This window comes from Vulpes vulpes, chromosome 5 (assembly GCF_048418805.1).
Source record: "Vulpes vulpes isolate BD-2025 chromosome 5, VulVul3, whole genome shotgun sequence".
NCBI lineage: Eukaryota > Metazoa > Chordata > Mammalia > Carnivora > Canidae > Vulpes > Vulpes vulpes.
Window position 1 is genome coordinate 3315601 of NC_132784.1, and position 11027 is coordinate 3326627.

At 56.6% G+C, this 11027-nt stretch overlaps 1 protein-coding gene across 1 annotated transcript; it reads right to left on the reverse strand.

The window, feature by feature from the left end:
• Nucleotides 1–657: 657 nt before the first annotated feature.
• Nucleotides 658–8561, reverse strand: PROC (protein C, inactivator of coagulation factors Va and VIIIa). Its single transcript, XM_072757484.1, is given in 9 exon segments — nucleotides 658–1338; nucleotides 2466–2583; nucleotides 3472–3611; nucleotides 3857–3995; nucleotides 3998–4236; nucleotides 4314–4338; nucleotides 5712–5878; nucleotides 7091–7285; nucleotides 8500–8561. Coding segments are annotated over 9 exon segments (1647 nt in total). The 5' UTR covers nucleotides 8546–8561; the 3' UTR covers nucleotides 658–760.
• Nucleotides 8562–11027: the final 2466 nt, after the last annotated feature.

Sequence of the window (11027 nt, forward strand, 5' to 3'; positions counted from 1 at the left end):
AGTTTTGCCTAGAAGGTTGGGTCAAGATAGAATCTTTTGCTTACTGCTCTTCATGATCGTGTGAAATGGTTCCTCAACAGCTTCCCCAACTACACTATGAGTTCGTTCTGAGAGGAAACAGTACGTTCTGAGTCTCTAGCTAGTTCCCCCACTGGACTGATAATGGACTCCACATCCAGCAGGTGCTCAACACAGCTGCCCGCCAAGACCAGTGGAGAACAGACCAGGGGCACAGGGGTTTGGGAGTCAGATCTAGATTTGAATCCTGATTCCACCACATAAACCCTCCTGAACTTCAGTTTCCTCCTCTGTAATAGGAGTTCAAAGCCACTATCTTGTTGGGTTTACTGTAAAGCTCTGGCTTCCAGATCTGTGTTTTGTGCAGGCTCCTTCCAGGGCCTTGGGAGAAGCTCTCACAGTTTTACGGTCAAATTTTTTTTTTCTTTTTCAGAAAGAGAGCCCCCTCCAAATGTTATCAGCCTCAGATCCCACCAGACTTGGACCTACTACTCTTTCCCACCCCACAGACTTGCTTTGGGCGTTAGATAAGATTGTGTTCATAATATGTGAGACATGCAGTAGATGCTCCACAAATGTTACTTCCCTCCAGAACAGTCCAGAAAAGGGATGCAACAACAGACAGAACTGTAGCTGGTATGCTTGTCACATGTCCTCTTTAATGTTTCAAATATTGCCATTCAGCAATACAGCCCCCACTCCATGAGTGGCCTCTGGGGTTCAGACACAAGCCTGAGGGATGCTAGGGTACCTGGTTCTCGAGGGAGGCCTCCTCGCCTCTAATGTGGCTGTGGATCCAGTCAAGGTAGCGGCTGACTTTAGTGTAAATGCCATAATTGTGGAGGCGCCCACAGCCCTCGCCCCAGCTCACCAGGCCCACCAGGAACCAGGTGCCACGGAAGGACGTAACCATAGGCCCCCCACTGTCCCCCTCACAGGCATCCCGTGGGTCCCCAAGGATGCCCGCACACAGCATGTTCTCAGATATCATGTTGTACATGGCCTGGATGCACTCATTGTGCGGGGCCACAGGGATGTTGATAAAGTTGAGGACAAAGGTGCGGTTTCTTTTAGTCTCACTGCGGTAGCCCCAGCCAGTCACCACGGTCTCCTGGCCAACCTGGGTGAGCTCACGCTCTGCAAGGCCACTGTCTGGGAGGCAGATGGGCACGATGGTCTCCGAAAAGCTGGCAGGCTGGGCCAGGTGGAGCAGTGCGATGTCATTGTCTGTGGTGCTTTTGCTGTAGTTGGGGTGGATAAGGACCTCTTTGATGTCCACATCCATCTCCCCCTTTTCCCAGCGCCGCAGGTCGTACTCCCCTGCAGGGCAGAGGAGCAGTCAGAGTGGTTGGGGGCAGCCAGGAGTGGTCGTTGTGTATCCCAGGCACCGTAATCATGAGGGCCACGAGTCCGTGCCTCAGATCCCTGCCAGCGTAACCGCTGTGGTGTCAGTCCTCAAGGGGCAAAATGCTGGAATTCAGGACTCGCTCACTGATGGAGCAGTGAGGCCTGGCAAGCCAGCAGCAGTGGGCAGTCAGCAGGGAAGCCTGGGACATAGACTGGAGCCACAAAAGGGAATATGGAGCAACCACAGTAGAGAGATACGACTCTCCTGTGAGTGGTGCTGGCCTGAGGGTGAGGTAGGGACAAGCCACGATGGGGATGGGGCAAGAGCAGCAAGACCCAGAGAGGACTAACAGGACACAGGCTCTGCCAGGGAAGAAAGGTCTGGATTACACACAAGAGACAGCAAGGCTGTCTCCGGCAAGGTTCGTGGCTCCTGGAGGGGTGAGAGAAGAGGGGTGGGGGAGTTGGAAATCCTAAACTGAGTGCCACTGGAGGCAAATGGTCTTTGGTTGTGCTGGAGGTAATTGGGAGGAATATGAATTTGGTCATTTTCAATGTACCTTTTCCTTCTCTCCTGCGTCAACAGTGGGGAGCCCCTGCCAGAAACTGATAGAGTGGGGCTGGGCTTGTGGCCCTGGACCACTGCAGGGAGCAGCTGGGGGAAGCAGGGAAGATGCTTGGGCCTCTGTGGCCCAGCTCTGTTCTCATCAGTCTGCGTGAAGCCTGGCTCTGAGACCAGGCCATGTAGATGCCCTGTGGGTCTCTGCACCTAATGGTGCTGGAGCTCTGCACACACAGCCTGTGCCATGGGAGTGGGAGTGAAGACACAAGTGTGTCTGTGTGAGCCACCCCCACTGACTTTGCAAACATATGTGTGTAAGCACCTGGGCACCAGATTTGAAGAGAATCCCCTACCTGCCAAATACCAGGTGTCACTCTGCCTAAAATTTTACCACAGGAGTGGCTGGAGGGCACACACAAGCCTCTTCACCCCAGACACCTTCCATGGAGCTCAAGCACCCAAAACCGGGCTAGCCTGTCTGGTGCCACCCCTCCCTGAGGCCTCTGGTGGCCCCCTCCTGCCTGGCCCCAGCCCGCACCGAGCCTGACGATGAGCTTCTTAGAGTCCTCCATGCAGTGGGCCGCAGTCAGCACCCAGGAGGTGTGGATGAGCACTGCCCCGCAGGCCAGCTTCTTCTTTGAGTCCAGCAGGACCACCTGGAATGAGAGTGGGCAGTGACATCACAACAGTACCCCTGATACTCTAAGTCAGGGCCCGTGGTTTTCAGCATGTCCCCAGTATGGTCCTTAAGCCTGAGGCACTAGCTGCATTGGTGGATTTTCCTGGGGTTCCCTGGTCACACAGGCATGGACTTATGGTCCTTCACTGGCATTTTCTATTTCTGCTTGTTTTACAGAGTTGGCCTGTTGCAGGGCATATCTGTGCCTCTGCTCATACTGTTGCTGTAGTCACCCTTAGCAGCACCCAGAGTGTTCTACTCACCCTTAGGGCTCAGGCCAGGATCAAATTCTCTAAGATGCCTTTGGAGCCTGAAGGCTACGTTGAGTATCCCCCTCAGGGTTGCATCAGCCCCTATCCTGCTGGCCATCCTTGTAGGTCCCACTGAGTGGTTGTGTTTAGAGGCCTGACCCTCCCAGGGTCTATGAGCCCCCCAGGGGATTGCCCTGCTTATTGATTTCTGTATCCCCCATTGCCTGGGATCAAATAAGTGTTAGTGTCCATGATGAGGCTGGAGAGGTACCTCAGGGTCAACCTTCCCCTCCCCACTTTTCTCAAGCAAAACATCTCTCCCATTAGGCCTCTGCCTAAAATGCCACATGCAACACATGATCTTTCCAGCTCTTTGTTAAAACTATTGCCTTCCTGCACATCTGCTCCATGCCCCTGTTCTCCACCCACCCTGCCGCAGTCATGACTCCCACCAGGGACCTCCAGCTTTCCCGGCACAGCCCCTCCCCACCCCCCACCCCCACCCTAAGTGAAAGCAGCATTCCTTCTCTCCATTTGTGCATCCTGACCAGGAATTCCCAGTAGGGGCTCAGTGATTCCTGACCCAACAGCTCAACAGCTGCCTCTCCTCTCACCTGCCAGGGGCTCTCTCCCCTTCTGGTCACCTTCCCATTGACGAGCCTTGGATCTATTTGGTCAGTTTGGTTTGTGTCACGTTTCAAGTGCTTGCGTTTCTTCTCCATTTGCTTCCCTGGCCTCCCACAAGGGAACTTCACTGAAGATAGAGGGAAGCTAGTGAGTTCCTGCCAGGCACTATTCCCCAAGACTGCCCTCTCATCTTTGCCCACTTCCTGCCTGCAGGCTAGTTTGCTCCACCTGTAGGGTTAAAGGGGTATGTGATGCTCAGGCACCCAAGTCCAATAACCTGCAAATCTTCTCTGGTTGGGCTGACTGCACCCCAGCGCCCTCCCGGGGAAGCTCCGGGCGCCCGTCGCGGCGCCGGGACGGGGTGGGGCTCACCTGCGGGCCGGCAGTGCAGGTGGTCGTCCCCCAGCCTGTAGCCCGGGGCGCAGCTGCAGCGGCGCCCGCCCTCCTCCTCCAGGCAGTAGTGCGAGCAGCCGCCGTTGTCCCGCGAGCAGTTGCTGTGGCTCACCTCTGGGTGCATGCGGAGGGAGGAGGAGCAGGGGGCGGTGGCGCGGCGCCCCCCATCCCCGGCCCCCCGGCCCCCCCATCCCCGGCCCGCCCGCCCGCCGCCCTCTCACCGCGCTGGCAGAAGCGGCCCTCCCAGCCGCGGCCGCAGTCGCAGTGGAAGGCGCCGATGCCGTCGATGCAGGAGCCGCGTCCGCAGCAGGCGCTAGGGCACGCGTGGCCCGGGGGCAGGGCCGCGCACTGGTCCCCGTCTGCGGCACGGGGGGGCGCGTCACTGTGCGGCTCTGCGGCCGGGGGGCTGGGGTCTAGGGCGCACTCACCCACTCACCGACGTACTTGGACCAGTAGGCCAGCTGCGGAGGGACAGAGACGGGGCCTGGGCCGTGCGCTCCTCTGCCCGGGCCCGGGGGCCTCCCGAGCCTGCCCGGTGCGGCTGCACGGGGAGGGCTCCTGGACAAGAGGGCCCTGGCGCGGGAGGGTGGCCGCACCCCTTGTCCCCACGCGCACCCATGCACCCCTCCATCCCCACCCCCAAACACAGCTGGAAGCCCAAGGAACCCAAATCCCCCCCTGCCCCAGCAGCTCTGCCTCCTTGCAACCCCCATCACTCCTTTAGGCTTTCCTGGGCCTCTCCTGCATGTGGTCTTCCCCTAAGCCAGCGTTCTCAGAGTTGAGACCTCGTTGGTCAGATGCTGATCGCTGGGTCAGAACATCTGCTTGTCTCTCCAAGTCCCCGCCACTGCCGCTACTGATCTGGGACGCCACACCTGAGATCCACGGCTGGATGCCCACAGCATCAAGCCACCGTAGCAGTGGCTCTGCCCTGCTGGGCCTAGGAGACTTAAGCTAAGGTGCTCAGACTGTGGCTGCAGAGAGTGTTTGGGGTGTGTGTTGGAAGAGACAGTGGGGATTGAGGCATGGAGGTAGCAGCTGAAGGGGCAGACCAGAGCTGCCCCCTTAGCCTTGGAAGCACTAACCCAGAACGAAGGGCCTCCCCACAGACAGCTTAGCATGAAACCCCAGGTGGGAGCACAACTCCTGGCCTTAGTTGCTCAAGTAAGCCCCTGGGGATGCAGTGGCTCTGAGCCTTGTATCACAGAGCCACTTCCCTTCACAATCCACCCTTCCACCTCAGGGCTGCTACTACCAGGCTCCAGGAGTCAGAGAGGACCTGGACTCTTCCTTCTGATCCCCTGAGCAATCAGATTTTGCCCTTTGAGAATTTGAACTGAGGCACAGAGGGAGTGTATGTAGACAGACATCAGGGAGTCTTGGGCCACACACACCCCGATCTGCAGGTGCATGGCTGGAAACAGAGAAGGGGCATTTTGGTCACAGAGAACAGGGGAGGCTGTAGTGGCCAGTTGTGGGCAGACGGCAGGCTGAACTTCTTCAGTGGGGTTTTTGGGAATCCCAGCCTAAGGATTCCCCAAACTCTCTATTCCTGGAGTTAATTGCAGAGTTCTTTTTTTTTTTTTTTTTTTTAAATTGCAGAGTTCTGTTCCTTGCAGTCACATGTGCCTGACCAAGACCATAGGGCCAGTGTCCTCTTCATTCCACTCACCCCCACACCACACACAGCAGGCTGAATGGAGAAGGGGTTGGTGCCCATTGCCTCCCCAGACTCCCAAGAGGGCCTCAGCACTGGGGCACCAGCTTGTTCCTCCAGACCCCTGCTGCCACCAGCCGGCCCCTGAGCCTGCACCCAGCCACTGGATGGCCTTACTGTGTCATCCACATTTTGGAAAATCTCCTTAGCCTCCTCAAAGTCACAGATCTCCTCCATGCACTCCCTCTCCAGGCTGCCTGCCCGGATCTCCTCTAGGAAGGAGTTGGCACGCTTGCGAATCCGCAGGACTTGGTGGGCGCTCTCGCTGCTAGAGAACACTGAGCCTGGTTTGGAGAGAGGGGAAGCTCACTTAGAGGGAGGGGTCACTCTGTGGTGAGCCCCCGGAGGTGTTCTTGTCTCAGGCCTGCAGGACTTAACCCAGCTCATCTGCTCTCTTCCTCCACACACAGTGGATAGCCAGCCTTGAAGGATGGGAGAGTTGGCCACTCAGAGTGCGTGTGCTGGATAGACAGCCTTCCCTTTGGACCCAGCCTGACCTCCATGGGACCTTGAGCCAGGGCCTTTGCCTCTCTAAACCTGTTTGTTCATCCAAACACAAGAATGAGATAATGGTGTCAAACAGCACCCAGTGACCCATGTTGGTGGTATGCTGTTGTTATTAGCAGGACCATCACCCCGTCTCATTACTCTCAGAGTACCCCTGTGCAACCCTCTGTTGACACCATCCCTCCTCCCTCCCCACCTCTACTTGACCTCCCTCCACTGCTAGGCAGACCTGCAGGACAGCAGACCTGTCTCTTGGGTTCTGAGAGGTGTCTGTTGGGCCCTGCTGAGGTGGAGAGACCAAGTCAGGGGCGTGCAAAGGCCAGGAAAGGAAGGCATCTGACCCAAGTCTGGTCATAGGAGCCAAGTGGATCACGGGTGGGAGTCGGTGGGCAACCCAGGCAGACAAGCAGCTCAAGAAGAGGCTCAAATGCCAGCAACAGAATGAGTGTGTGGTGGGGAGCTTCAGGAAGATGCCAGCAGCTCATTCCCCCTCAGGCCTGCTGCACACCCAGTTGGTTGGGGGGGAGGGGGGAGGGGGAGCTCAGGGAGGGATGGGGCAGGGCAGTCACTGTACACGTGCCTTGGAAGGGAGGCTGCCCTGTGGCAGCAGCTTGGGTGGTGGCTTCATGGGGCTTTCACAGCTGAAGGAGTGAGTAGGGGGAGGAGAAAGGCCCCGAGGACTCTGCAGCCCACTCCCAGACTGGAGGAAGGAGCTTCAGGACTTGCCCTCCAGGGGCTCCAAGCTCTTACCACAGTACTCTGCTGTCACAGGTACCACCACCCCCGCTACCCGCTTGCCCAGATGGGGGCAGCTGCTGGATGCCAAGAACTGGCCAGCAGGGGACTGTCAGGCAGTTCCTCCCCACGGTGCCTCTCATGTCACACTGAGGCTCAGAAGAGAAGCTGCAAGGTAGAGGGCCTTGCACAGGCTCCCCAGAAGGCTGCCCCAAGGCCCCACAGGTCCCAGCGAAGGAGGAGAGTGGCCTTACCAGGAGGAGCTGCTGTGCTGCAAGTTCCCCAGATGGTCAACAATAGCGAGAGGCTTGCGAGCTGCCACATTCTGGAGTTGCTGACACCTGTCTGAGGAGGACTTCTGAGCTTCCAGCAGCCCCACCAGCTCCTGTTCTGCCTGCTGCCTGGTCCCCAGATGGGAGCTGAACGTGAGGGCTGCGGCTGGGGGATCCCTGTTCGGTAGCCAGACAGTCACTGGCACCTTGGGGTCCTTGCCCGGGTAGGGCTAGGGTCACAGCAGTTGCCCAGAGTTTGAGGGGTGAAGAGAAAAAGTGGAAAGGGCACGGAGTCCTAGGGAAGATCCAAGGGGCCTCAGTACAAAAGGGCCATGGCAAGTACCTACCTTGGCCCTGTTCTTTGTGCGGGTCAGGGGGCGGTGCCTTCACTGATCTAAGAGCCAGCCTAAGAGTCAGAACTAACATTTATTGGACATTCATGGTGTTTTTCAAGCAATTTGTGCATGGTGTAGAAGGCCAGCCACCAAGTCAGACTACTTGATGCAAATCCCAGCTCCAGGACAGCAACACGGGGTAAGATACCTAACTGTTCCGTGCCTCAGTTTCCTGGTTAGAAAAATTGCATGTCTGCCCTATAGGGTTATTGTGAGTATTAAATGAGTTAATCCACAGAGTGCTCTTAAGACAGGGCTTATACACACCAGATGCTCAGGAAATATTAGCTCTTATTATCTCAGTTAAAGCTCACAATGCCCATGAGGGAGGCATGGATGCCATCACCCCATTTCATAGAGGCCACATTGAAGCTTAGGGAAGGGAAGTGGCTTACTGAGAACCCACAATCAGGACATGACGGAACTAGGATCTGAGCCCAGGCCCATGGGGCTCCAGGCCTGGATCCTTATCCCCTGCCCCAAACTATTGGGTGCCCCACAGAGCCCCATCAGTAGCACTGCCGACAGGAAACTGAGGAGTGAGCCTTCCACTGCCTCCAAGCCTGGTGGATCAACCTGCTTGTCCCATCTGCAAACCGCCCCCCCCCATCTGACCTGACTTTCCATCTTCACTGACTCCCTTGGTGGCTGCTGCCGACTTTTGTTTAAATCAGACCCCCAGGTGTAGAGGTGGGGATCAGGTGGGGAGAATGGAGAGTCCTGGGCTCCAAGCTGGCCCTGACAACATCCCTGGGCCCTGGCAGTCCTCAGATGGCTTCCACTTGCCTCAAAGTCTGGGAAGAAGGTCCGTCGGACTGTGGCACCCAGGCCTGAGGAATGCCAGCCGGCGCCCTGGCCTGGCTGGTGGCAGAGCCCTGAGTTCCCATTCGCCCAAGCCCTAGGCAGCCTCTGGAACCCTGGCTGGAGGATTCAACCTTCGCATCTGCTCATCCCTCCTCCATCCTCCTCACCAAACCTGCCACGAAGTGGACTTACTGGGGTGGGCCGGGAAGAAACTGCTCGGTTGCTGTCCCACCGCCATGACAGCCTGGACTTTGAGTGAGTTAATCCCTAACCTCAAATATTTGCTTGGCCCTCAGTGCTGAGGCCTCCCCCTCCACAGATAAACAAACAGGCTCCTAGCTCAGGACGGCCCTGTTTGCCCAAAGCCCACCTTTGTCCACCAGTTGGTGCCATCCAGGAGGGAGGGAGGTGAGGGATGGGCAGTGTCAAACTGTCTACAAGCGCAGTCTCATTTTGACCTCAAAGTGGCTGGCTGAAGGAGGAACATTGTGTCTATGTTGCAGATGGGGACATTTTTACTCAGAGACATTGTAGTTTTCCCCAGATTAGCACAACTGGTAATGATTCCATATTTCACCAAATCTCGGGTGCCATTAATTATACGATGTACCCATTTTATGGGGCAGTATAATAGAAACACTGTCAATTGCACAGGGACGCTCCATCCCAATTTCCAATTCCTGTGATGAAAAGAGACACGTCTAAGGGTCCCAGCCGTGTGAATGCCGGCCATTCAGCTAGGCCCTCCGCTCCAACGGCTCCTGTAACTGCCCCAACACAATGGCACACAGCCACTCTGACCATCTCTACTTTGCAGATGAGGATGCTCAGAAATCTGTTATTAGTTGCCCAAATTCACCAAGCTGCTAAGTGACAGGCCTCCTGGCACCTCTTGGCCACCTTTGTAAACAAGTGAGAAAAGCAAACTGGGTTCTGGAAAGGCTCCTGTCAGTCTGTGCCTGGGATGCTGGGAAAGAGAAGAGCAGAAGTACAAGGTCCAGTCCTTAAGTCTGTCGACATCTATTAGGCATCTTGCTTCCCTGTACGCACTGTGTGGGGTCATCATCCATTTCCTGCTACTACTCCTGCTCCCCTAAAGGGTTGACCACACCCCTCAAGGCCAGAACCCCTGCAGGGTCATGTACCCTGCCCCTTTGGCCTCTAGGCCTGCCCAGGAAAGTCACCTGACCCAGGAGCCAATCAGATTCTCTACCCCAACCCCCAGGAGTAGAGCTTTAGAGCCCTCAGTCTACTGCGAGCACTGGATGGGGAGACACACACTGAACCTGAACATGGATCATGTACTCTGCCTGAGGCACCCACATCCAAGCCAGCTCAGATGCCCAAAGCACTGGCATCTAGAAGAGCCAGGGCAACTGCAGTTGGAGAAGTGACCAGTGCTGGGGGCCTTGAAGGCTGCCCAGAGGAGGACGGGAGGATTCCTCTTGCAGAGCTCCTCATGCTTATTGGCCTGCTGGGGCACTGCAGTAGGGGGTGCCTGCATCGTGGCCTCCTCGTAGCTGGCAGTGCAGGGAACCCTGAAGCAAGGAGGGTCCCCCCCCAGCCATTCCCCAACTTTGTGCTGGCTGAAAGGCTGCCCTCACCTAGAGAGTGCTGCCAGGAATCCAGGTGTCTGCCCACTGGCAACAGGTTTCCAGCAGGGGCCACTGTTCTGGTCCTCAGGAAGGGTCCTGGCTGCTGTTGCAAGGGGCAGCCTCACCTGGCTTGGTGGCCACTTGGTGGCTGATTTGCCTTGTCTGACACTGGGGTTTTCCTTCCTACATGTGAGTCATCCTGTTGGGCCTGAATTCAGTCAGGCCAACTCTTGAAGCCGGAGCAGGAATTGGGTACCACAGCCAGCTGTGATTCAGAGAGAGGAAGGACATCTGTGTGCAGGGAATTTACTCATTTGTGAGGATGTGGGCGGAGGAGTAAGAAGCAAAGGTATAGGGGTGGGGGTGGGGGAAGAGGAGTTGGAGCCGGGAGTAGAAAGAAAGCCAGACCTCCGAGATGGCATCGCCCAGTGGGGCATTCAAAGATCTCATCTGTGGTGCCAGGCTAACAAGGGTTTAAACAACTTGGGTCCTTCCGTTAGCCTCAGTTTCCACATCTGTAAAATGAGGCCAATAATAGTATGCACATCAGGCAGTTGTTATGACAATTAAATTCAATATTTTCTACAAGGTAGACAGAGACTTAGGTGATCAGTCAACAGCAGTGTCCTCTCTTGGCTCCCCAAGTATCCTGGAGAGAAAGCAAGGTGCCACATGAAGCTTTGTGAGGATCAGGGCCCGGGGGAAAATAGGTGCTCCCTCTCATAAATGCCTGTGAAGGCACGGGGGGGGGGGGGGGGGGGCAGGAGAGGGAGAGGAAGGACCAGCTGCTGTCTACGCTTGGAGCATCAGGGACCCCTGAGCCCCCTGGGGCTGGGTTGTGCTCTTATCCAGCACTGACCCCAAATCTCATCGTAGGTGGCAGATCCCAACTTGAGCTACCTTTCCTGACCAGGGTGGTGGTAGGGAAGGCTCCCAGGACTGTGGCTGGCGCTCACCCCAGGCCCACTCCCTGGTGTCTTGTCCCTTCTCTCTGGTGGGGAAGCCCTGGGGATGGTCAGCAGGCTCAGCCCAGGGATGGCAGGGAAGAGAGAAACCAGAAGCCCCCTGGGAAGGAGCAGAGGTGGATGGATATATATATAGTCTGATGTCAACAGCACAATGACA